Below are 25904 nucleotides of genomic sequence, written 5' to 3'. Positions count from 1 at the left end.
CGGGGACCACACATTCCAATCACATACCGTGACAGAACTGGTCCCCGAAACCAGAACCAGAAAGTCGAAGGGCCGATGAGGACGGGAGTCCCCGAGTGAGTCGCAGCCTTTTACTTTCAATCCTCTGATTGAGAATTTCTAGGAAATACTTGTGGCGCGGATTGAGCACATGGTTATATAAATATACATTCTTTGTCTATATCAGGTCATCATCTATGCAGGGATAATATACTAAATTCTAATCCTAGCTGCAGACATCTCCTCGTGGACCAGCGGTTCCTTCGGACGGTCGGGGAGAGGATGTGCAGGGGGGAACAAGACGATCGAAGGGGAATGGAAGCATGGAAATGCCGGGGATTCGTTGGTTAGTGCAGATTTTAGCTGGGTTGGTCCCCGACCGAGGCGCCGATTATCTTCACGGAACCATGGTTCAATGCTTGCCTGGTCGCGTTGTCTGGAAGTGGTGAGCAGATCACCGAGGTGAGGCAATGGCAGTGGTTCTTTTGGCCTAAGTGTGATTTGGAATTGGATATTCTTGGTGGTTGCTTGGATTTGTTATTTTCTCGGAGAAATTTCCCTTCATTATATTTATTGCATTCATTGTAAGAAGAAGGGATGAGATGGAGATAGTACTAAGGACTCCATTGCACACAGTCTACACCTTCGAAGTGGGTACAGGGGTAAGAAAATTAAAGTTGCATACTCTGAACAGACTATTGAGATGATCTTACTACTTATAACATGAGAGATATCTGGATCTTATACTGATGTACACTGGGTTATTCCCTTACCAAAATAGAATCGGCACCGCTACTCGCTCAGCTTCAACCTTCCTACACTACCTACCTAACATTCCGAACCTAAAGCACCAGACACATTCCATCCCTGAACAATCCTATCAAGCTTATCTATCACCGACAGCAAAACAAAGTTAATCCAAAAGTACGGAACAAAAGCCATCATATGTCATTCACCCCTTTCTCCACAAACACAAACACCACCACCATCTCCCCGACGCATTCAACACCAACAGATCCCGATCCGGTCAACACTAACTAAACCCCTTGTACACCGACAAAAGACTTCGGCGACCACAATCTAAAATGTTGCTACTAAGTACGTCGTATCTCGGGCTCCAGTGGAGTCCGGTCATTCATTCCATATTAAATCCTGATAGCATCCGGCCACGAGAACCACACCGTCGCCGTTCTTGATTTATCCATCTCGGTCTCTTGGCTGCAGTGCGTAGTCGGATATCTCTAGACTGGCTGGCTAGTTCACTTAGATTCAATTCGGGCATGCTGTATATTTAATGAGTTGGATTATGTCTGTTCTTTGTATTTCGGTGGTGTGGTCATACACTAGGATGCTTTTCTGATACTTTAAGTTTGGTCTGTATAGCATAATATTCTGCATCAGCAGCATCAATTGCTCGCATGGCTTAGTTGGTAAAGCGCATGACTAGTAATCATGAGATCCTCGGTTCGAATCCGAGTGTGAGCATTTTTTGTGTTTTTGTGGGGCGTGTAGCTGTGAGGATTAGCGTGTATTCTCTTTTCTTTATATGTAGTGTGCGATGAAAATGAAGGCTGAACTGAACGTATTAGTTGAATTTGTATACTTTAACTGGTTAGTCCCTGGTGTAATTCATGGATGAATAGGTGTGGAGTATATTGAAAACCGACCATCTACGGTAGCTTTGTTCTATCGGGTTAGTGGGCGAGGCATAATGATTGATCGATCTCTAGGAATGTTCGGTGACTAGTTTGCTGGGTTTACTGGACTGTGCCACGGGCTTGGGGGTTACGAAGAACTTTAGTATTTGTGCACGGGTATTTGGTTGTAGTGATGGATGAGATCACGACACTTTCTATATCTTAGAATGTAGATGTGCCTTCCTTACATCTCTTTCACTGGATGCCCACCTGTGCTTGATACTCTGTTGTACCAATCCACAACAAAATCTGCTAGTATCACACTCATTCCCCATTGACCTCGGCCAAGTTCACCTTCCACCAGCCCTCTTCCACCTCCTTAGCCTGCAAGCCATTCTCCGCCTTCCGCGGGTACCCATGTCCCTCGCCCTCAAAGATCACCAACTTGGCCACCCCGCCGCTGCGCTGGACATCATCAGCCATCGCCTGCGCTTGGTTCAACGGCACAATCTCATCGTCCGTGCCCTGCAACAACAGCAGTTTGGCCTTGATTTTGTCTGCATGGAACCTGGGGCTCCGCTCGCGATACACCTTCCGCTTCTCTTCTTCAGTCTCGGGCACCTTATCATCGAATAGTAGGCGGAATGCATAGTGACTCTCGAACTTGTGAGTTTCGGCCACGAGGGCTTCGACGTCACTAATTCCAGAGACGCTGACCGCACCGGTGAAGAGAGTCGGGAACATGCAGATTGCCTGGAGAGTGGCGTATCCACCGGAACTAACGCCAGTGATGCCAATGCGGGACGGGTGCACCTTGCCTTCGGAGATCAGGTAGCGGGCACAGTCTGCGGCGTCGTGCACATCGAGCACACCCCAACTTCCATTAAGAAGCTTGCGGTAGGCACGTCCGTAGCCAGAGGAGCCGGCGTAGTTGAGCAGGGCAACGGCATATCCTCGTGTGGTGTAGTACTGCCACATCATGCTAAGGCCGGGGTCGGTGTGGATGGTGGGCCCGCCGTGAATGGTAATGATGAGCGGGGGAAGCTCGCCTGGGGCACTGCTGTACTTAGGATTCGTGGGAGGGAGGAAAAATGCATGGGAGAGAGTATTGGGGTGGGTGGAGATGGTGCGCGGGAATGAGATGTGTTGGGCACGAGAAAAATAAGTGTCGGAGATGGTGACTGAGGTGGAGGAGCGGAGGACGGTTGGCGCAGAGGCATCGTTGTTGGTGAGAGAGATGTGGTAGACAGTGCTGGGAGCAGTCGGGGTGCTGGCAATGACGGCAATGCTGGTGGGAGATGTCAGGGCCACGGCGCTGTGTTGGATGCCAGTGAGCGATGCGATGTGGGCGGGGAAGGTATAGGTGTTTTTCTCGAGGTCAATGATGACGAGACGCTCCGTTGCGTTCTGCGTCCAGGCTGCAACAATCGTGTTGGCGTTTGGAAGAACATATGTGCAACTGCATCGTGTTAGATATATACTATGTGAGCAAGAGGGTTAGGAGTCATACGATCCCAAGAGCCATTCTGGGTGAGCGAACTCGCCCTTCTCCAGGCCTTCAATAACGATAGCACGGGGCTCATCACTTCCATCCGGGCTCCAGCGATAAAACTGCCAATATCCAGTGCGATCCGACACAAAGAACAAGGTTCCGTCTGGTCCCCATCTCGGCTGCAAGATACTTTCTTCATCGCCATTCCCTGCCAATTTCACAGGGGTTCCAACCTTCTCATCCTTCCACGGTGCGGAAAACAACTCAGTTCCCGTCCACGGCATCTCGGGATGGTTCCACTGGATCCAAGACACTCTATCACCAGCAGGGCTGAACGTGGGATGCGAGTAAAAGTCCGCTCCCGTCGCTGCAACCTCCACCTTCTTATTCCCGGTATTGATTACAACAAGCTCATTGACCACCTCCTTGCCGTGGTGATCCTCCCTGATAGCAAACACCAATTCTGGTCTCTTGGGGTGGGAATTGAACGCAGCGTACCAGATCTTTTCGTCCGGTTCCACGGCTGCTGTTACATCACAAGTGGCAGGATCAAGGATATACACCCCGTGAGTTTTCCAGTCTGCGAAGATCACCTTTCCGTCTGACGTGGTGTTGAACGCCGCGCCGCCGTAGCCGTGGACGGCTGTGCGGGCACTGTAGGCAGCTGGTAAAACGTCACGGGGCTGGTTGTTGCGCCATTCGACAATACAATTGCGACCTTCTTCGGCAGGGCGGCCTTCATTCACGTAGATGGTACCATCCGCCTGCAGGGAGAGGTCAATTTAATTCGACGTAGTAGGATACAGAGGAGAAGGGGACGAACTGTGGCCGCGATGCCGGAGAAACTGATGCCTTTGGACGTCAGGGTTGCGGCTGTAATGGGACTGTCCCAAGTGCCGAAGGGAGCTGTCTGAGGTTCTGCGGGGGTAGCCATTTGGTTGACTTGAAATATTGGGGATGTGTTAGAAAGTGAGTGAATGGATGAAATATTTTTGGAGGGCGTAAAATGAAAGATGGACGTGGCCGGATGAGGGGGTTGAAGTAGTGCAATAATCAGGTACCGGGTGAAATTTAGCAGGGAGGGGAACTGAGCACAAGCATCGTTGTGACATCCACCAGCCAGATTAGTTCCGCGGTGTTCCCGCGATCCGAATGGCTTCGATAAGCCCGTGCCAGTTACATGGGGAATAGTGCTTACGCACTAATATGCACTGGTCAGCCCATGCCCCTCTTAATTCCATTTAGTGCGAACTGGTCTGTGTCCTGGTTAAGGCTGTGCCTGGATGTGAACAATGCCATATGAATTGGGGAGATATTCATATCCAGTAATCTACAGAAGCCTGCCTCTTCACAGTTTAACCGAGCCAACTACATCTCGTTCCAGCCTCATTGAATTCACCAAATGAGGCCCCAATTCCGACAGCTTTGTCACGCCCAGGAACACCATGTTCATTTCAATTTCCTGCCGCAAGATTTGAATGGCCCGGCGGGTCCCATCTGCTCCATAACCTGCTGCCAGACTGAACAGAAATGGTCGCCCAAGCCCAACAGCAGTTGCTCCTAATGCAAGGGCCTTCAGGACATCTGTTCCACGTCGAATGCCTCCATCAATGAAAATTTGCATGTTACTTTCGATAAGGTATGGTGCATATCGTCGGATCTCGAGTAAAGTGACCAGTGGAGGTTGAGCGCTGTTGCGGGTGAGCCTATGGAATACAATATCTGTGAATGGGATCCCACGTACGTGTCTTGGGACCTGCCACCATGGTTGGACAGGACGATTCCCTGTACCCCATGTTGATATGCCAAAACAGCATCTTCCACACATTGGATCCCCTTAATCACCACCGGTAGATCGGTGAGACCGCGAAGCCATGTGAGAATCTCCCAGTCAATGTACGGCGAGATGGAGCTGGCCATTGTCTTTGCGACACCTTGTCCTTTGGCAGATGAGTCGCGCGCCTGTAGAAGATGTTAGAATCTGCCTTCAAGCCATCACAGTATCTTACCTGAACCTCAAGATTCAATCGCTCATCCATTTCCCGCTTCCCAACAACAGGGGAATCGACCGTGATCCAGATACCACTAGCACCAGCTTTCACAGCCCGTCGGACTGTCTCCTCCGACTTTTTAATGTCTTTGTTGACATACACCTGCTGGAAAAGCGGTTGATTAGGGTGGATCCCCGCCGCTCGCACAGCATCAATAGACATGCTGGAGCCATTTGCTAGCACCTGTGCCAATCCTTCCTCGCCAGCTGCGATGGCCAGTGCGCACTCTCCGTCGGGATGAGCAAATTTGGCGATTCCGGAGGGGCTCATGTACACTGGCAGCGACACGGGCTGTCCCAAAATCGAGGTGGTCGTGTCTACGTTGCGAATGCTGCGGAGAATGCGAGGCCGGAAAGACACCTTCTGGTATGCCTTTTGACCTTGTCGTTTGCTGATCTCATCGTCGGCTCCGGAGTAATAATATGCCCATGCCTGAGGAGAAAGATGTTGCTGTGCTACCTTCTCGAAGTCATTGAGGTTGATTATACTGTTTAGTGGTGGTGGAGGGTTTTCTTCAGCTGTTGCCGATGTCTTGGGAAGGGGTCGGGATGCTGTCGCCAGAGTGTCTGGTTGGACAATGCCTTTGAGGGCCGACTGGGGCAGGGCCTGTGAGAGAACGTCTTTGTCGTGGACTGAATCAAAGTCTGCCGTGCCATCTTTTCCCGCACAGCGAAGAATCACCTGTGGACCGCCAGGATGCTCATCGAGGAAATCTGGCGGTGTGAGTAGTTGGAAGGTGACTGCTTCAATTGAACTTACCAGTGACATCGTAAACAGAGCCATGGATAGCTACCCAGCACGACTCGCGTGTTGAGTGCTTCTCGACCTCTTCTCGACTCAGTATCGACATGATGCTTGAGATAGTGACTCAGGTCAAGAAGGAAGAACAAATGTCAACTGTGGAGAAAATGGCCTCGCCAAGTCGATACCCCAACCCCGGATTAGCCGGTCAAGATGCGGAGAAATATCCGCTGCGGGTGATGCCGATCCCCCACGCCAACGTTGACCCCAGTCTTGGCTTGGGGGTTGTATACATCGGCCCTACGAACGATGGATCTCCTCATCTCATTCCTACTCCGCAAGAGCAGTCATCATGGCAACGGAACACTCAGGAGATGCTCACAAGCGGTCCCCTTCGCATGTCGAGGATATCCATCACCCCAGCAAAGTCAGTCATGGAGATACGGCACTCGCCCTCCTTGCAGCTGGCGGTGAACTGGAATCAGCCGAGCCCATTGAGTTGAAGAAACTTGTCCGCAAGATAGACTGGATCATCCTGCCGTTTCTCTCAGTCTGCTATGCGTTCTACTACGTGAGTTTACAGATTCCTCGAACGGGACCTTCTGACACGGACAGATTGACAAAACCACACTGTCATACGCAGCCATCTTTGGAATCAAGGAGGATTTGAAGTTAACGGGAGAGCAATACTCATGGCTGTCCTCTGTCTTCTACTTTGGCTTCCTTGTTTGGGCGTTGCCTACCAACTTTCTCCTCCAGCGCTTTCCTGTTGGAAAGTACCTGGGCGTGAATATCTTTCTATGGGGGTTCTTTCTGATGTTACAGGGTAAGTACATTGCTAGTTACAATTGATCGTCTGTCTAATAATAGCAGCTGTCGCAAAGAACTTCACGCAACTGGCTGTTCTGCGGGTGATATCGGGGGCCGCTGAAGCATGCAGGTAAGTATCATCCTCAGTATGCAAGACACCAGTAACTGATCATTCAGTGATCCCGCCTTCATGCTCATCACTAGCATGTGGTACACAAGACGCGAACAGCCCATCCGCATTGGAATCTGGTACACGGCTAATGGCGCTGGAATTGCCCTAGGTGGTCTGCTAGGGTATGGCATCGGGCAGATCAATGGTGCCCTCGCCTCCTGGAAGTACGAGTTCCTCATCATCGGCGCCCTCTGTGCATTTTGGGGTATTCTTATTACAATATTCCTCCCTGATTCCCCCGTCAATGCTCGTACTTTCTCCTCCCGAGAAAGACGACTTACCATCGAGCGACTCCGCGACAACCAAACCGGTGTCGAAAATAAGACCCTCAAGCCGACACAAGTTCTGGAGGCCCTTCTCGACTGGAAAGTCTGGGTATTTCTACTCCTCGGCCTGTCAGGGAACATTCCCAATGGAGGAATCTCCAACTTTGGCACTCTGATCATTCAAGGATTTGGCTTTTCAACCCGTACGTTGCTTCCCCTAGTATCCCTACAAACTACTATATATTCTCACCACTGACAACATAACCACAGTGGTAACAACCCTAATGCAAATTCCCTACGGCGCCTTCACCTCCCTCATGATCATCATCGCCGTATTCATCAACGACCGTCTCCCCCCAAACAACCGCTGCCTAACCGCCATCTTCTTCCTCCTCCCCAACCTCGCTGGCTCCTTCGGCCTCGCCTTCCTCCCCGCCACTAACCAAGTGGGCCGTCTGATCTGCTACTATCTCACAGGCTCATACAACGCCTCCTTCGTACTCATCCTCTCCATCCTAACAGGAAATATCGCAGGCCATTACGAAGAAAGTCGTCACGAATGCGATGATCTTTCTCGGAGTGTGTGCAGGTAACATTGCGGGCCCATTCTTCTATCGTTCCGAGCAGGCGCCGCGGTATACCTTGGGGATTTGGTCCATGGTTGTATCGAACTTTATTGAAATTGCGTTGATTGTGGTTTTGAGGGTTGTCTTGGCGTGGGAGAATCGGAGGAGGGATAATATGAGGTTAAGGGAGGGAGGGGATGGAGTTGGGATTGGGAGTGGGGATGGCGATGATGTGGTGGCGTTTGGGGATTTGACTGATAAGGAGAACTTGAACTTTCGGTATGTTTATTAAAGAAGTGGCGGGGTATGGTAAGTTGGTTGCTACTCCCTGGTTTGCAGATGGAAGTCACAGCGAATGAAGTACTCGAGGGAGGATGATATCATTTCTTGTTATTGAATTGCAGATCTAGAGTTCCCTATATGCTAAAGGGGCAGAAGGCTTGACTAACAGCTTATGGATGGAGAGAATTACTCCAGAACAAAATACACGTGAGTGCGATGTAAATACATGATCGAAGTGAAAACAAGAACGACACAACAGCAGTTACATAACAAGTGAAGATATATCAACAGCACAAGACACAATCTCAGTAGAACATTCCTTGCTTGACGGGTCTCGGTTCAGAACCGGTGGGGTGACGCCAGTACAGGGACACAGCATCCCAGGTAGCTTTAGCGCTTCCCGCCGGCACAATCCCCGCCGCTTCCAAGTCCGATGTCACAGTATAGACCCAGAATCTGCATCCTTCCCACTCGACGGTGAACTTATACCGGTCACGCCCCTTAGAGTTGATCAGGTCCACGATATTTTGGACACTGACGATGCCGTTCACCCGGAAGGCCAGAGTCTTGCTCGCATTGTTGGTCAATGGGTATCTCTTTGAGGCTACCATGATCTTTCCTCTTTGCCCATCACTGCCATATCCCGGGGACATGTCCAGTCTGACAGATCGGTTAGGAGAGAGCTGCAAGAAAGCAGCCCAGTGGTTGGTAGGTGGGTTTCCATCGTCGTCGCCTGCATTTTGCTCGTTCTTGTAACCACAAAGGTGAATGACCGAGACAGGGCTTTGAAGGTGCTCCAGCTCCAAGTCATCAGTGTCATAGTTGGAATTCATTTTGTCTGCAAACGGTCAGTCAGGTTCGATCGCTGCGGTGTACTTCAATGATTACCAGCCGGATTGCTCACGATTATAGGACAGGACTCTTGACCCTCGAAGGAGATTAGACAATGAGAGAGAAGAATGAAGGAAGCTATGTTAATGGCCACTGGTGGTTTTGGCTCAAAGAAGTGGTTGTATCGCGATTGAATGACGCAGAGAATCGTACAAGGCGTTCTGATATTTATAACTTCCACGGTCCAACTATCAGAATACTATAACCACAGCAATGAAGCCAGCCTCGTTGGTCTCGGCGCCTAACGAGACGCCATTCTCAGCCGCACGAGATAAGGAAGCTGCAGCCTGTCGCCCCATGAGACCAATGGTCGTCGAATAACAGATGATAATCAAGGCGCCAATAATGTCGATCGCATGTTTGCACCAAAAAAAAAAAAAAAAAAAAAAAAAAAACAGGAAGGTATGCGAACGATTGGACCTCAGTCGGTGGTGAATGCACCATATTTGTTGGCGCTTAATTAACAGATATAGAAGCAACTATCCATTGGTGCTCGGCGTTCATGGATATTGGTTGCAGTAAGCGCCCGCAGATTTGCATGTACTCGAAAATGCCTTGTTAATGTTTGTGGCTTGTATCAGGAAAGCAATGCGCGAATGGAATCCGAAAGACCCCGCAGCAGCACAATTATGTCCCAATGATAATTTACTATGCGAAACATATGGAGAGTCCGAAATGCTCATCTGAGCAAGCAGGTGCTGTGATTCGTAAGGAGAAGCTGGCGCCTATTCTGCCCTGAGGCTGCGCGCGAAGCGGACCTGACATCCGGTAATCCGCTACTCAAATTAGGAGCTCATGATGTCTCAGCAGGGTCCCAAATAAACCAGCAATGCCACTGAAAGTAGATGCTACATATGGGCGGATCTAGGATGCCGGGACTCTGGAGGGTCCTCCGATTTCTAGCAGCTCAAACCTTCTCGCAACGGCGAACCTAGTGAAATGCGACCTCATACTTTCGAGCACACGAGCTTCATGCTTATAGGACCCAACTGCAATCCATGTAAACAGGTACCAGCGTAGACGATCCCAAACGGTCCACGTCGAGTGCATGTCAAAGTTAAGCATCCCGGCATACTCAAAGTAGATTGGATAGAAACCAGTCAACTCCCAATCAAGCAGCCAGAGCTGTCCAGAAGGAGAAACAAGGAGATTCCGCGGAGCGAGATCATGATGCGTTAGAACAAATTTTCCCTGAGTTGGGGGAACATATTCTGTACCGCTAAGTTTCTGACCCTGCTTTGCGACTTGCATTGCCTGTCGCATGCCTCTGAAGTTGGCCCAAAATCGGAAAAATTCTGCGAAATCAGATGGTGCAGATCGCGGAGGAAGGCCGAAGCGATCTTCAAGATAGAAGGACCGGCACTGGCCCGTTGCTAGGGATCCGGCAGTGGATGAGGTGACTGATCGCAAGATACGCACAAAGCGGCGAAGCTGTAGAGCCAGCTTGATTGTGGCAAACCAACCCAGCGTCGTCCAGGTATTATCCAAAGTAGTGCCCTCAATTCTGTCCATGACATAGTGCGCATTTGGCCCATTTATGACCATCCTCTGTAGGGAAGGACCGCGGATTCCGAGTTGATGGGCGACTTCCATAGCTTTTGCGGTGTCTTCAGCTTCCGCGACACTTGTAGTCTTGGCAATGTATCGTGAAGAAAGCAGAGATACGTCGAAGGAAGATGGAGGTGATGGGGAGGAAAGGATGTGCTGGATTAGTTCTGCATCTGAATAGCTTTGCAGCAGATCATCACGAAATCCCGACCCCATGATTACAAGAATACTAGAGAGAATTCGGAAGAGTAATGAGCTTATGAATGGCAAGAAAGTATGCAGCCCCGTAGAAGGAGAGGCAAATGTGCTAGTCAGATCATGAGCATGGTGATGGCGCGCATTTCCAATCGGCGGCTGTCAACATTAGCACCCGGGTTAATATTAAGCCGCGTTCCGATCAGCCCTGGTTGGGTGTGTATAAGAGAGGAATGACGGGCACATTGATTTTTTGGAGTTCCCCAGGCAGGTAGATATTTGTGAAGTTACAAAGCATGATACGTACACGCTTGCATTACACCGAAATAGACAGGGAACGACATTGCTATCGTCTCACATACAACCAATACCTCATGACAGGATATCATACATTACTGCTTTCCCAAGCTCTCACCCAACTCCGCAGCTCTATCCGTGGCCGCCTTAACCGCCTGATCCACGATATCCGCAAAGTTCAGCTTCTCAAAAGTCTGCAACGCCGCATACGTCGTGCCATTCGGACTAGTAACGTTCTTCCTCAGCTGTGCGGGCTCATCATCCGACTCAACGAGCATCTTTCCAGCACCGAGACAAGTCTGCGCCGCCAGCCTCGTAGCCTGCTCCTTCGTCAAACCGAGAGCAGTCGCACTAGCAACAAGATGCTCAACCATAGCGAAGAAATACGCCGGACCGGATCCTATCACACCAGGAATTAGCCTCACCATCCCCCTTCCAAGTAGACAATAGACAGAAACATAGAAAGAGAAAGACATACCAGACAACCCCGTAACAACATCCAACAACTCCTCCTTATCCACCCACTCCGTAACCCGACTCACACTCCCCAACAACGCCTCAACCAAACCCTTATCCTCCTTACTAACCTCCACCCCGGCAAACGCACCACTAGCCCCCTCCGTCACCAACGCCGGCGTATTCGGCATAACCCTCACCACCGGCGCCACCTTCCCACCCTCAACACTCAACCACTTCTGCAAACTCTCCAACGTGATTCCCGCCGCAATGCTCACCACAATCGGGAACTTCTCCCGCGCCGTGGCCGTCCATTCCTCACGAAGTTCCTCGCACACGGTCTTCGCGACTTGCGGCTTCACGGCCAGAATGACGACGTCGGCGGCGGAGGCGGCCTCGGTGTTGGATGTCGTGGTGTTCACGCCCAGCGCGGCGATCTTGTTCCGGTTGACTTCCCACGGCTCGGAGACGTGGATGTTGGTTGCGGGCACGGATTGGCGCAGCAGGCCGGAGATGATGGCCGAGGCCATGTTGCCGCCGCCGAGGAAGGCGAGGGTGCTGGTTTGGAGGGTGGGCATTTTGTTTACTTCCTCGGGGAGGTAGGTTTGTATGTGGACGGTTTGATTTGTGAAGGGGATGAGTCAATTGGGTTGTGATGGAGCTGGTGGTGATGATGGTGATGGGAGGGGTAGCTTGGTGGGTGAGGGGACACGTGATGTGGTGCCCCACTAGCTTATCGCGGGGTTGATATGGTTAGTCATGTTGATCTATAGATTTGTAGTTTGAATTGGTGATTTGAAGACGGGGTGGTGGGCTTATAGCCTCTACTGCAAGCTTGTTGACTTCTAATTTTCCAGTACTTAGTGTTGATTTCCCAAGGAGAATATGCCAGACCCCTTACAACCACATCACTATAGATTGGCCAAATCCAACTAGTATCCCACCACAACATCGCGCCTAGAGACCTATTTTCCGCCTCAGCAAAATAGTATATATTTAATGAAATATCCTAGAAAAAAACATCTGTGCAACAGTCCCACAGCATCTCCTTCCTATATTCAATAATATGAACCAGACCCCCTTGTCTCAGATAATGAGACCGTTGAGGTTAAAACGTGTGTATGACAGGCCACGACTAAGAATAAAAGGTAGCCTTTCTGTCATTGATACACCGTGTATGAGTAATCGAGAAGGAGAGAATATACTGGAACCCACAACTCAAACTGCATGCTCCACGATAGGTTGGGGATCACCAGCGAAACCAAGCACTCGAATCAACAGACACAGACATTCTACCCAACCTGCTTGTCACTGTTTAGAAGTAGTAATATCCCGTCCACGACCCAGTAGCAGGTACTAGACACCGATCTGCTCATGCCTGGTTGCACAGATACCGGCGGATTCGAAGCCATGTCGGGTTATTTTGGTAGCTGTTCTGAGCCGGATAGTATGGCATGTGCTTCGGCTCAGGAGGGTCTAAACTCGACTTATTGGATTCTTTATAGATGGGGGGTGTTAGGAATTGGATGCACCAGGTAACATGCCTCTACGCAGAGTCCGGAATGTAGAGGTAGGGTTTCGCGAGTATACATTCTGCAGAGCTGGTGTGTCGGATGATGTTGCGGTTACTACTAATAGCACAAGTTTCTAGGATTGGTTAGGGGTTTGGATGATGGTGAGGAGATAACAGAATATTGTGTTGCCGTTAGGATGGGATTACCGAAGAGATGATGGAGTTCATATGTTCTACTGGAAGCAAAGAGGCTTCTCTTCTTCAGGTACGATCTGGAATAGTTAGAGTATTCCATTGACTCACTGATTCGGTTGCTATCATCAAACATACCTGCTTGTCTCATACAAGTGCTCTAGTCTAACTCCATTACTGGCAGTGTTCCAGCATGGTAATCTGCAACTTACCCATGTACATCTTCCGACTCTGTAGCCACTGGTCCAGCCATCGGCTTAGTTTTCTCTTCAATTCCTTGTTTCACTTTGGCATCTTTCCCGTCAAAAATGCCGGCTATATGCTCGAGGCTGTATCCGCGAGTTTCTGGGTAAAAGAAATACGCTGTGAACCAGTACCCAATCAACACGGCCACGAACACGAAATAGTATTTCCAGTGGATGGCCGAAAGGGCGATCGGGTTGACAAACGTGTTGAATACCGTACATCCCATGGCAGACAGCCATACGATACTGAGTCCCCGTGAGCGGAGGCCAAAGGGCCAGATTTCGCATGTATACGCAGTGAACATAGGCGTTCTAGCAGCAAGCATTAGTCCGGGCATACATCAAGGGAAAATAATCACAATAGAGGAGCATAGAGGAGCATGGGATGTATGGCTTGCTAAACACCTACAGAGCGATATCATATCCCAGGAAGTAAATAAACAGAAATGGGATAACTGCAATACCGACTGGACCGTTGCCACTGGTGGCAAAGGCGCCCGACAGCCCACTTATCAGGATAAACGCGGTCAGCATGATGCTCGCTGAGGTTATGAACAAAATACGCCGCCCAATTTGGTCCACCAGCGAGGCACCAACCGCCGCGAAAAGGACGTTCCAGACTTGCAGGCAGGCGGAGATCAATAACTGATCGCGCGTTTGTGTGACCCCGACAGATCTTAATATCACGGTAAGGTAGTAGGAGACTACCCCGTTGCCCGAAAATTGTGCAAATACCCCGAGGGTAATGGTGATGAAGAGCCGATGGCGGTTTCCCGGGGACTTGATAACGCTCATGCTCCCTGCTGAAGCAGCCGCATTGTACTCCGCTCGAATAATCTCTTGAATATTCTGGACTTCGTACGCGATGAGAGGTGAAGTAGTATCCCCACCAGTGTGTAGCTCAGCTAGAATTCTACGAGCTTTCTCGATACGTCCCCTAGATATCAACCACCGGGGGCTCTCGGGAATGAACGCAAGACCAGGAACAGCTATGAGAGGAAGGAGGAGCTGTAGAAGAACCGGCAATTTCCAGGCCCAGGGGCCGTCATACGCTTGTGTTGCGAAGGTAACCCACGCCGCGACGGCCGCTCCAAGGTAATAGCCGACCATGTAGAGTGCCCCAAAGACACCACGATGTGCAGGGTAGGCGATCTCACTGAGTAGGATAGGAGCCGCGTTGCTTACCCATCCCATACCACAACCAATCACGGCACGAGACGCAGTGAAGACGTTGGCGGACGACGCAGCAGTGCCCATTGTTGTTCCGGATATTAGAAAAATAACCCCAACCCAGACTCCTACCCGCCGGCCATATCGGTTACACGTCCAGGCAGCGACTGGAGTGGAAATTAATGCCCCAATCCAGTACACCGCATTGATGAAGCCAAGCCAAGTGCTGGATGGCTTTTCCATAAAGTTGACCCACTCTGGCATAGCCTGCAGGCCATTTACCAAGGAGCCATCGAACCCGCCCGGAGAAGCTATGGCTGCTCAGTTAGGAATGCCATCAATGCAAGATTGTAGAGGAAGGTATGTGACTTACAAAAAAGGGATAGGATGACCATAAAAAGATTCACCTTGCGAAGGTGAGGGCTGCGCCACCAAGTGACAGCTGGCAAGACTGAGGCGAGTTCTTGATCGCCAAATTTTGGCGTCACAGGGGTGTTCATGGTGATTCAACGGAAACGTAAGTCATTCAGTGGTTCTGAACCAGAAAGATGTTATTGGGCGCGGCAATATGGTATTCACTGTATCTTATAGTTACGTCGACGTTCAACGAAGCAAGGGATCAAGAGAAATGTGCCGGCAGATCATTTCAGTATGGTCTTATACCGCTGAACAGCATGTTTCCATGGGGAACCGTGCCCAAAAATGCCAGACTAAATACCTGGGCTGGGAAAGCACGACTGATTGCAGGATTGTATCATATAACTCCTTGATGGCGTTCAATCGGTGATGGTACCCCAGACGTGGAATAGGCTTTTTTCGGGGTCAACATCGCGGGAAATACTCCCGCTTCGCTTTTGATGACCACATGCCTATACATGGTAGGCCTTTCCACCGGAAGGAGTGACTCAATTTCTGTCCCTTCGTAACTTTTAGCATTGGGATAGATTTCAGTGGAAAAATTTCTCAGACCATGGACGTACCGTGATCCTTCCATGGCCTGACGTGTAGGTTCCTTTTCCTTCAGCGGTCTGTTCTGAGATCAAATTACGCTGTAAGCAGTCACCACTCTTGCTGCCGTACCACCAACACATGTAACATTCTGGCAACCCACACCGGATGTATTGCCAATCCTTTAGCCCAGCTCAGTGTAACTGACTCGGCGTCTGGGCCAATGTGTAGGCCAACGCTACCACTCTCCGTATCTCCGATGCTGTATGGATTTGTCTTTTATCATCGGCAGCCCAACTTGCTCCCTTTCCCTTGGATAGTTCCACAAGCGTTGTGTTAGACTGGAGGCATCAAAGCTGTTCATAATTCCTTTAGTTGCCATAGTCTTGGTTCGAGAGCCATTGCAAGGTCTTTGAGAACCGATTCTGGAAGAAGTCAGTATGTGTATGGTGAGGAGAGCGAATTACTAACCCGGCATGGAATTTCGGAAGTATTTTGCTACTTTCTACTCATATTGATAGAGGGTTGCGAGGGTTAAAAGTCTACCTAATGCGCTGAGCATTGCTGGATGTAGCGTTTGGTTTGTGGTGAAGTGGGTTGTTGATAATGTGGGAAAGCATGAGGAACGGCGATGCAAGGCTGCAGCGGGACTCAGCCAAGATCGGTGCGGCTGACAAACATGTGGTTTCTAGCAAATGAGGGATTCTGGCGAATCGAATATTAGAGAGATGACGGTCGTATTTTTAGAGTCTATATCATTCTCCGCCATGTATAAAGCTAAACTGGCTTCAATTTGAGCCTCCCATATAGTATTTCGTCGATAGTTCCCCCATTAGTGCTGATGAAAGTGGGAGGAAGTAGGGGTATGATTTCAGTGACTGGTAATCACTATCGTCTACTGATTATGGACCCAGCTATTTTACTATAAAAATGCTTATCAATTGCTTTGATCTTGAATGGAACAGTTTCATAATAAACTTAATATACGCTTTAATATGTACTAATGATAGCTATATCATACATAGAATAGATATTATGTATCCTCAGGTTGCATACTCCCTAGAGCCAAAAGTCTTGCTAGGATAAACCCTCAGGAATAACCAAATTACCGGCACTCGAACGCGGTGGTCTTGTTCCAGTTACCTCCAACATACTTGGCCTCCTTGGGGTAGACGCAGAGAGGGCGCTGAGCCTGCACACCTTCCGCCGGGGTGTCATCAACGAACTTGGTTGCGATCAGCTCATCAGGAGCGATGCCATTCTCCACCCAGGCCATCAAAGCCAGGATGGCATCGTGCTTCCGGTCACGGTAACCAGGCACACCCCAGACATTGGTGCCGGTCAGGCCGCCGGGCTGGTTAGCCGAGGCGATGTACCACGGAGCATCGTGGACGGAGTCCAAGCAGTGCTCCATACCAGGGATCAAAAAGAAGCGGTAGAAGTCGTCGAGATCGATGCCAAGAGGGGTAAGCATCTTCTGGACCTGCTTGTAGTAGTAGATGCTGGAGCCAGTGGGGATCTCTCCGTCAGCAAATCCGTGGTAATGGATCAGCTTACCACCCTTGTTCTTGAAGGGACGGAGATCGAAGTCACCGGCGGTGGCATTACCGGGGTCCAGTCGATCGGACAGCTCAATGGTCGAGTAGTCCAGGTTTTGCCAAGGCCAGTTGGCATCGTTGTAGACAAAGTCACGGGGGTAGGCAATACCACTGGGGCTGTCCTGCTCGTCGTCGTCGGTCATGATCATCTGAGCGAACTGGGTTTCGGCACCGTAGGCGAAGCTGGGGAAGACAAAGGAGTCGTTGGTCTCAACCCAGGGGCTGTAGATCTTGTAGACAGTGTCGATCTGATCGGCGGTGAAACAGGTCGACTTGTTGGCGGAGGGACCGTCACAAAGAAGGGTCTCAGGACGGAAGTCGCAGGCATAGCCGTTCATGATAATGTTATCCTTGACGCCATCAACTTCGTCGCACTGACGGAGGACTTCAGTAGCCAAAGCATCCACCTGAGTTTCGGTGATGTGGTGGCTGGCGTTGTTGGGGAGGTTGTAGGTGGCGAGCTTGAGGTCCCAGTTTTGCTGATGAGTGGTCCACCAAGCGCAAGCACCGGCGAGGACACCATCGAAGTCGTCAGGGAACATCTGGACGGACTTCAGACCCTGTCGACCACCAGTGGAGCAACCGGCGTAGTAGGAATAGCTGATATCTTCGCTGTAGAAGGCCTCAGTAAGCTCCTTGCCAAGAGCGACAGAGCCATGGAGTGCACGCCATCCCCAGTCAGTACGAGTCTCAGGGTCGTTGAGAGCCCAGCCTGCATCGCCAGCCTCAGTCACGGAGGAGTTGTGTCCAGTGTTTGTGGAAACGGTAGCAAAGCCGTAGAAAAGACCGGGTGCCATATCAGCAAAGGCGATCATGCCAGTGAAGCCACCATTGCCATAAGCCATGTAGCGCTTGTTCCAAGTGTTGATGGGCAGCCAAAGGCCGAATTCGTAGGACGAGGTAGCAGACGAGCTCACGTTAACGTAGACGGCGCAGTACTCCGGGAGACCGGAGTAGTTGCCCAGCGGGCCAACAAAGGTATCGTTGGGTCCATATGGAACTGCGTAAACGAGAGAGGCGTTGGAAGAAAGATGGGGAGTGAAGGTCTCAGGAGTACAACGCGAGGTTGCGATAGCCTGGGTAGCAACCAGGTTAATGGCGCCCGCCAGGAGAAGTGAAAGACGCATCTTGATGATGAAAAGGACGGAAAGGTTTGTTTTTTCAGAAGGAAGTGATCTTCATTCTGTATTTAAGCAGCCGATGGAGCCGGTTCGTCCGATCTGGGCTCCGTGCAGGGAACGAGAAATAGGCATCCATGATTGAGACTGACGCGTCAGGAGTTGTTTCGAGAAGTGGGACGATAAGGCTTCCAATGTCTGATGATGTGAAGATGGGATGCTTCAGGGGCAAGTTATGTCGAATCCACTGATTGCGCGTTTCTCATTGAATTCCGGGTTGCGAGTGGAGAAGCAAACCAGCGGATTGGCAGGCCAAAGCCAGATTCTAGAAGCATGCCGTTTGGGGTAGAGGATCATCAAGGCCTTGCTAATTTAGCGCCCAGGTGGTTCCGAACATAATCAGGCGCATATTTGATCATACTAAACAGGTGGAGTGGCATGATACCGCTATTTTAGTGCCCGCCTACTCGTGGCTCTAAAGTATGGCACTTATGCACATGGTTGCAGGTTGATGGCTCTAAATATGCCGCTACTGCACATGGTTGCAGGGCGACTGCTCTAAAAAAGGCACTTATGCACAGGGCTGCATATTCAATGGTTCTAAAACTGGGACTTATGCACAGTGTTGCAGTGTTATTTCTCTACTTTGAGAAGAGGCACTAGTATTGCATATGGTTGCTGGACAGAGATGCGTAGGAGGGGGGTCCGGTGATACCCAATTATAAATAAGCTTACACTAGTAGTAGCTGATCATGCAAAACAGCTGGTGGGGTCTGCGCCGCCCCATCTTACTTTGTAACAAGGCGCAAGCAGTCAGGATTAGTATTGTGTACTGTATTTCATCTCCACATCCTGCATTTCCTGTAGCACATGGAGTTAGCCGCATGAAATGATAGATGAGATAGGCAACAGTTTTTCCATAATGGCTATATCTTCAGGTGATTTCTCAAGTACTCTTAGCGTAAATGAAGATACACAGGTCTAGGGAAAACCCTGCTAGTCAACGTTCTGCAAAGCATATTGGGAAACGGAAGGCTTCGTCATCGTACGATCAGAGTCTTCCGCTAGATGACTAGATGCGGCAGGAAGAAGTGTAGATCTCGGATATAACAGCAGTTGACTTCTTGATTTATCGGAAACCGAAACCGATGGAACTATTGTGCAAGAACATGCAGCAGAGAAGTTGACGAACTCTTCGTCTTCGAAGTTCGAACATACGTCCAGGTGGGGATCAGGGCAGCGGTATTGCCATATTAGGTTTAGTCTCCGCAAGCTTGTTGATCGAACAACCTAGACTAGTCCTGATTTGGAGATATTATCGAGCTCAGGCCAGACCCTGCTTTTCCCCTTTTGGCAGTAGCCGGCAGTTGTCCGAATCGATGTGGTTTCAAAAATCATCCAGCTGCCGACTCACGGCAATATCATGAGCTGAAATAAACTGATTATATGTTCTGTGTGGAGGCAGGAGGAAGGTATGCTTCATTGGTGTCTCAGGAAACCATACTAGTCCTGTCGTTGGATATATATCTCCGACCTACTACTGCTGTCATCCCAATAGTGAGAATCCAGTGACTGTCGTATGCAGGGGAGTTCCTAATGAGCCTCCTACTACTAGATCGTTTTTGAATACTAAACCCTCATATTTGAAAAGAGTACCGGACTTCTGACAGATCAAATTGCCTAGCACATATTCAAAGTGACCTCGAGACGAGATCTTGATATAGTCATGATGATTTTCAGTCTTTTGCACTTCCGTATACGAATTTCAATGTGTAAAGATTATTTACGTAGGTATCTCCAGGCAGCATCATTACTTGTGCACTATAGCCGTTAGACACAAGGAACTAGACTATAAGCTTATCTATATGATACAGGCTATTAGACGTGACCGTGTGGGCCTCTTGCTTGATTCAAACAAATTCAACATACGGCTCCACTCCTGATTGCAGCCAGAAGAGTATGTGCTCATCTAAGGTCCAAGCATGCAACCAGGACGTTCAAAAAAGGTATATCATAATGGCATGACACATGCACATCACCCAGGGTATAGCCAGCTATTCCAGACATAAGAAACAGATCGATCAGTCACGCTACGGTCCAGTAAACCCAGAGGTTAGTGAGCAAGCTGGGTAGCCGCATGGCAAGCATCTACATACTAGTCAATCCGATTCTCATGTTAATTAAAAAAAAAAAAAAAAAAAAAAAAAAAAAAGAAAAGGAGTGAAAAGAAAGACTTTTAGCGGATACACACCTTGCAGATCTATCCAGTTCCTTAAAACATCCATCCATTTCTTGTCACAGTTCAAGGCTACTAAGACATTTCAAGGCAGTTTATATTTATATTCTATTCTGGGGAAAGACACGACGTAGAGTAGATGGTACACTGCATGCAAGAAGCAGAATATATATGTATACATATATTGAAGTAGACAAGTGCTGCATAACAGCACTTCAGTTTCTTAGACTTACTCCTCTCTCTCTGGTAACAGGATACCACTATTTAAACAGCCGACATTCTAGACTCCATATGCTAGCAAGTTCTAGGGAAGTATCTCTACTTCTATGGGCTGTATAATAACCGAGGACAAGGAAGATGAAACTCTACCTCCCCATCCACCCCCCATCAACCAACAACACACTCCCCGAAACATACCGACTCGCCTTCCCAGCCAAGAACACCGTAACGCCCTTAAAGTCCTCTGCGGTGCCCCACCTCCCCGCCGGAATGCGTTCAAGTATACTCCTCGCACGATCCTGATCATTCAACAACGCCGTGTTCATCTCCGTAGCCACATATCCGGGCGCCACCGCATTGACATTAATTCCTTTGCTCGCCCACTCATTCGACAACGCTTTCGTGAGTTGCGCCACGCCGCCCTTCGCAGCCGCGTACGCAGGAACTGTTATTCCTCCCTGGAAGGAGACCAGCGAGGCGACGTTGATAATGGAGCCGCGGTGGCCGGTGGCGTCTGGGGTGCGGGTGAGCATGTAGGCGCCAAGGTCACGGCAGAGGGTGAAAATTGTAGTTAGGTTTGTCTGGAGGACCTAAGCAGATATTTCTTTCAGTTAGTGGGCAGGAGGCTTGGAGAAGGGGGGAGGGGGAAAATAGGAAGACGGACTTCGTCCCAGTCGCTGTCTGGGAATAAATGGCTGGGGTGCCGGCGTTGGATGCCGGCGCAGTTGACTAGGATGCTGATGTCGTGGCTGTCGGATAGGAGGGTAGGCGTAAGTTGTGAGACGGACTCCCGGGAGGAGAGGTCGGCGGTGTAGATGGTTGCTTTGCGGCCGAGGGATTCGATGCGTTGTTTGGTTTCGGTGTTGGATATGTCTCTCTATTTTGTATCAGTTTAAGATGCTGTCTGTTTGGTGTATTGTAGGTAGTGATAGTGGATACCTGGACGAGGATCACGTCGCTGCCGGCTTCGGCGAGGGCAATGGCCATTTGCTGGCCGATGCCGCGGGTGCCGCCGGTGACAAGGGCGGTTGTGTTTTCGAGGGAGAAGAGGTCCATTATTTACAGTTAAGTTAATTGAGTCGATATTTTTGCGTATGGCTTGCAAAGACTATGTTACTACTACTATGAGCTGTAGCTGGTATATGTATTCGGACAGATATCCGAGGCACCCCCACGCTCCCCGCATGTAAAGATGTCACGATGCAGATCACCTCCGCAATCACCCCCACAAGTCTGAGCTATCTACCACTCTCGGATTCCCCCATCGACGCCATAGAATTCCTTCGGTAGCCATGGCTCCGTTTCCCGACTGATTCTTCTCACCAACTCCTCATCAATCTCCACTCCCAGCCCCGCTCCTGTGGGCGCTGGCACATACCCCTCTTCGATGTTGAACACCGTTGGATTCGTCAGGTAGCTTGTGAGATCAATATCTCCGGCTTCAACATTATAATGCATTCCAAGCGACATTTCTTGGATGACGAAGTTCGGGGTTGAAAGAGCAACTTGCATTGAAGCTGCAAGGGCAATTGGACCTGAGCATTTGATTAGCATGGATCACACACAAAGAACAGGAGGAACTCACCGAGGGGACAGTGCGGCGCAATCGCCACGTCATATGTCTCCGCCATCGTCGCAATGCGCTTTGTTTCTGAGATTCCACCAGCATGCGCGATATCCGGCTGCAGCACATCGACCGACGCATCTTCGAGGAACCGCTTAACATCCCATCTAGTATATAAACGTTCACCAAATGCGATTGGAATAGTCGTGTGTTGAGAAAGCTGCTTGATAGCTTCGGGGTGTTCAACGAGCAAAGGCTCCTCAATAAACAAAGGACGGTAAGGTTCAAGTGCTTTCGCAAGCTGCTTTGCCATGGGGCGATGTAGACGGCCGTGGAAATCAAGGCCAGCATCAAGACCAAGAGCCTTGACCTGTTTGATGCGCTCGATGCAAGAGTCTAGTACAGATGGCGAGTCCAGCCAGTTCATATCCTCTGTAGCATTCATCTTAACGCACTTGAGGCCCTGCGCGATACGGGCCTTGCTGGGTACTGTTAGATGAATGAAAGAGAAGCAGATGGGAAGTGACTTACGCAGCTACTTCAACATCACTTGGCCGGTCACCTCCAATCCAAGCATAAACTTGAACCTTGTTGCGTACCTTGCCGCCGAGAAGCTGGTAGACGGGTACGTTCAACCTCCGACCTTTCAAGTCCCACAACGCGATATCAATGCCCGACAAGGCGGACATGAAAACCGGACCGCCGCGATAGAAGCCAAGTCTCCAAATTGTCTGCCAGACGTGCTCGATGTCACTGCGCCATTAGCACCAAGGCAGCCGGAATTCATGGGAATAGAAAAAACATACTCAGCCTCATAACCAACAATCCTCCCTATAATCTCATCCAACGCACCCTCCACAGCCTGCGTATGCCCCTCAAGTGTAGCCTCACCCCACCCAAATTTATCTTCGCTATCCGTCACCTTGACGAAAAGCCAGCGCGGCTTGACGCGAAAGTACTCGATGGACTTGATGGGAGCCATATTGGTAAATTGAATGAGCAGTGTGCTGCTTGCTTTTGCGATGACGCTGTAGCTACTTGCCAGACATAGTATTTATGTAGCACCCCCACGCCATACAATTCTAGATCTCCAAGGATAACAGCTCCCAGTCCCCCCCATACCCCGCGTGGGGGTAACACAGCAGCTGCAGACCGTGGGGGAGAGGATGAAGCCGGGGATAAGCATTATTGGTGGATCAATCAATGGCGTGCATATCCGAGTCCGGCTGTTAATTGCGCACTGATGCACCGGAAAAGTGGGCGGGTTATCCGAAGGTGGTGCCATGTTTGTCAGGCCATAACGATCTATGGACTTTATATCCAGCAATGATGCTCTTCAGGGGTAATTGTTGAGTTGAAGGACTGAAAGATAAGTTTTGATTTTTGATGTTGCCATGGTTGACTAAGTAGTCTGGATCTGGCTGGTTTGCCCGTAGTATCATGATGGCATCAGTAAGCTGAGGGGAAGTACTCCGTTTTGGGGATTTTTTAGACTCTAGGGAATCCTCCGTGAGTACGTCACGGTTACTTTGGACATGCTTGTAGCTTCGATAACTATCCTACTTCCACCCCCCCTGTTTCCTAACCATCATTCCAAGGTGCATGCAATTGACAACTTGAAATATATCTTTATCACGACAGGAATAGCGAAAATGCCTAAGAAAGCCGTCCCAGAACACCACACCCTCTTCAACGATTCCTCTTCCATCTATGAATCCTCCGGCGACGAACAAAGCGATGGTCTATACGACGATAGCCCGCGCGTAGTTGATGAAGATTTCCACCAATGTTACATCTGCGGCTTCGCTTTCTACTCACAGATATACTCGGATGACCGCTACGTTAACGATGTAAGTGGGCATCGTTACGGAAGTATTAGAGGAGGAATGTACAAAGCCTTCAAGGTTGAGAATATGGATATGTATATACGGGGTTCTTCGTGGTGGTGGATGCCGCGTCGGTTGAGTGAGTTATCCTTCTCTCTCCCCCTTTCTTCCCAACATACGATACAAGTCAACCCACGACTTGTACTCAAAGTGAAGTGAAGGTAAATGAAGTCGGAATGGTCATTGATTATCACTCCGCCGAATTATAGTTCTCCACAGTGTGAAGACTGGTAAATGCCAGATATCAGGTGTCGCGATACCGTTGGAAAATTATGGACCCTTCCATGTCCCATGGAAGAAAGCGGATGGTTTAATTAGTGGACCTAGAGACGACGCTGAGCGCAAAAAGACCATCGAACCAATAATTCCAATAAGAGGTAAAAACAAAAGTCAGATCCTTCAGGACTATGATGATGATGAGGATGAGTATCGAGTGTCCACCGAATGGGTAGGGTATCCTGTCCATGCACGGTGCTGGGAGCTCCTGACGCACCATCAGCTGGGGATAATTGCGGAAAAGAACCTGAAGAATGTTATGCAGGCTATGATACGAAGACACGATCAAAAGATGTGGAAACGCGTGTTTGGACTGCCGGATGAATGGTCAGACGGTAAATGGATACTACTTTCTTGCATAACCCATACATACCACGTATCAGCGGGTCTCTGAGCTCATTGCACATGCATGGAGTTGACTAACGATTGAGCCATGGCTTCCGAAGACCCGGTCCGGACTAAGTGTGTCAAAACGGCACTGGAGCAGACTACTCGACAGCGATCAAGGAACAAAGAGCAGATTTCTCGTCAAAAGGGTTCACCAAGAGTCCGAGAATCTACGCTGTTTCTTCTCCCATGGGAAGTCTTGAATATGGTCTTCGGCTACCTTACTTCTCAGGCAGTGGTCAATGTACAGAGAGCCCTACATCTGCCACTTGACGATGACTTCTGGCGCTCACGAATACCCACTAAGATTTTCCACGAAGTGGAAACAACTGCGCGTGGAATAAATTGGAAGCAATTATGTCTAAAATTGGAAAGACGACTGGAAAGGTCAGAGGCACTAGCTGCACGCCAGCATTTACTGAGTTGTCTAGATGAGATACTTGCATTGTGTGCCTCTAAGTAGCAGATAAGTCTAAGTGGTTACGGAGATGAAGAAAAAAATTAATTTTCATAAGCTGGACTACCTAGCTGCTCGTCTGATCCCTTCAAGAGTGTTATGTATAGCTTGGTGATTGTTGACCACATGCAGCCTGTGACCCATCATCGTCAAGGTATCATTATTCCTATTGTACGTGTAGAATTCAACCGAACTACCAATCGCAACGATTCCCCAGTACCATTTCCGTCTTCTGCCCTGTCTGATTCCGCCGAGATAACCACGTAACTGGTATCTCCCCGTCTGCCACTCTGCTGCTCCGGTATCATACATTCTTGCTTTTGTTTGAGTTATAAGAAAGGGGCGGCAGTCGCTGATAGTATTTCCCAACCATCTAACAGATGTAATATCGGTATACCCACCCATTGAGGCCTGGTACTCTTCCGGTCTATGGGCGTAATCTTGGGTGATAGGAAAATAATGATTCAGGATTGTGAGCCACATGCCGCTAACGTTTCCCGCGGTACTCCCAGGTTGCTGGACTGATAGGTGCTCCTGATCGAAGGAGAGTAGTGTATTATACTATAGAGTATGTTATTAGTGATGTCTTATAATATGCTAAAAAATGAGGGCGGGGGAACCTACCGATTGCATGGTGATAACAACGAGACTATTCCAGCTCTTCTTAACAAGC

General features: G+C 49.6%; 11 protein-coding genes and 1 non-coding gene across 12 annotated transcripts; 3 read left to right on the top strand and 9 right to left on the bottom strand.

Annotated features, from left to right (window-relative positions):
* The first annotated feature begins 1430 nt into the window (after window positions 1–1430).
* Window positions 1431–1503, top strand: tRNA-Thr (AGT). The gene has a single exon. It is a non-coding gene; the product is annotated as a tRNA-Thr (tRNA).
* A 476-nt stretch (window positions 1504–1979) lies between these two features.
* Window positions 1980–4081, bottom strand: An04g02850 (uncharacterized protein; the record flags this gene model as incomplete). Its single annotated transcript, XM_001401616.1, has 3 exons — window positions 1980–3114; window positions 3166–3911; window positions 3971–4081. 3 exons carry the CDS (start codon window positions 4079–4081, stop codon window positions 1980–1982), a joined length of 1992 nt encoding a protein of 663 aa, XP_001401653.1.
* Window positions 4082–4362: 281 nt separating this feature from the next.
* On the bottom strand, window positions 4363–6048 carry An04g02840 (uncharacterized protein; the record flags this gene model as incomplete). Its single annotated transcript, XM_059747391.1, is given in 4 exon segments — window positions 4363–4426; window positions 4500–4838; window positions 4892–5911; window positions 5958–6048. Coding segments are annotated over 4 exon segments (1514 nt in total), but the record flags the coding sequence as incomplete, so codon positions are not given.
* Window positions 6049–6291: 243 nt separating this feature from the next.
* An04g02830 (uncharacterized protein) lies at window positions 6292–8045 on the top strand (the record flags this gene model as incomplete). Its single annotated transcript, XM_059747390.1, is given in 5 exon segments — window positions 6292–6510; window positions 6555–6765; window positions 6813–6879; window positions 6927–7390; window positions 7458–8045. Coding segments are annotated over 5 exon segments (1549 nt in total), but the record flags the coding sequence as incomplete, so codon positions are not given.
* Window positions 8046–8340: 295 nt separating this feature from the next.
* On the bottom strand, window positions 8341–8868 carry An04g02820 (hypothetical protein; the record flags this gene model as incomplete). The annotated part of the gene is made up of 1 exon (XM_001401612.3): window positions 8341–8868. One exon carries the CDS (start codon window positions 8866–8868, stop codon window positions 8341–8343), a length of 528 nt encoding a protein of 175 aa, XP_001401649.3.
* Window positions 8869–9790: 922 nt separating this feature from the next.
* On the bottom strand, window positions 9791–10690 carry An04g02810 (uncharacterized protein; the record flags this gene model as incomplete). The annotated part of the gene is made up of 1 exon (XM_059747389.1): window positions 9791–10690. The coding sequence occupies one exon, from the start codon at window positions 10688–10690 to the stop codon at window positions 9791–9793; it is 900 nt and encodes a 299-aa protein (XP_059606049.1).
* A 371-nt stretch (window positions 10691–11061) lies between these two features.
* Window positions 11062–12000, bottom strand: An04g02800 (uncharacterized protein; the record flags this gene model as incomplete). Its single annotated transcript, XM_001401611.1, has 2 exons — window positions 11062–11366; window positions 11445–12000. 2 exons carry the CDS (start codon window positions 11998–12000, stop codon window positions 11062–11064), a joined length of 861 nt encoding a protein of 286 aa, XP_001401648.1.
* Window positions 12001–13053: 1053 nt separating this feature from the next.
* Window positions 13054–15042, bottom strand: An04g02790 (uncharacterized protein; the record flags this gene model as incomplete). The annotated part of the gene is made up of 5 exons (XM_059747388.1): window positions 13054–13207; window positions 13266–13304; window positions 13340–13684; window positions 13782–14853; window positions 14916–15042. 5 exons carry the CDS (start codon window positions 15040–15042, stop codon window positions 13054–13056), a joined length of 1737 nt encoding a protein of 578 aa, XP_059606048.1.
* Window positions 15043–16595: 1553 nt separating this feature from the next.
* Window positions 16596–18215, bottom strand: An04g02780 (uncharacterized protein; the record flags this gene model as incomplete). The annotated part of the gene is made up of 1 exon (XM_059747387.1): window positions 16596–18215. One exon carries the CDS (start codon window positions 18213–18215, stop codon window positions 16596–16598), a length of 1620 nt encoding a protein of 539 aa, XP_059606047.1.
* Window positions 18216–20543: 2328 nt separating this feature from the next.
* An04g02770 (uncharacterized protein) lies at window positions 20544–21717 on the bottom strand (the record flags this gene model as incomplete). Its single annotated transcript, XM_059747386.1, has 5 exons — window positions 20544–20589; window positions 20676–20702; window positions 20860–21242; window positions 21326–21538; window positions 21601–21717. 5 exons carry the CDS (start codon window positions 21715–21717, stop codon window positions 20544–20546), a joined length of 786 nt encoding a protein of 261 aa, XP_059606046.1.
* A 263-nt stretch (window positions 21718–21980) lies between these two features.
* On the bottom strand, window positions 21981–23207 carry An04g02760 (uncharacterized protein; the record flags this gene model as incomplete). The annotated part of the gene is made up of 4 exons (XM_001401607.3): window positions 21981–22196; window positions 22247–22707; window positions 22757–22978; window positions 23032–23207. Coding segments are annotated over 4 exons (1075 nt in total), but the record flags the coding sequence as incomplete, so codon positions are not given.
* A 670-nt stretch (window positions 23208–23877) lies between these two features.
* Window positions 23878–24781, top strand: An04g02750 (uncharacterized protein; the record flags this gene model as incomplete). Its single annotated transcript, XM_059747385.1, has 2 exons — window positions 23878–24075; window positions 24353–24781. 2 exons carry the CDS (start codon window positions 23878–23880, stop codon window positions 24779–24781), a joined length of 627 nt encoding a protein of 208 aa, XP_059606045.1.
* Between the last annotated feature and the right edge of the window lie 1123 nt (window positions 24782–25904).

The sequence above is a fragment of the Aspergillus niger genome, assembly GCF_000002855.4.
Source record: "Aspergillus niger supercontig An04".
NCBI lineage: Eukaryota > Fungi > Ascomycota > Eurotiomycetes > Eurotiales > Aspergillaceae > Aspergillus > Aspergillus niger.
This window is presented reverse-complemented; position numbering and strand designations above follow the sequence as displayed.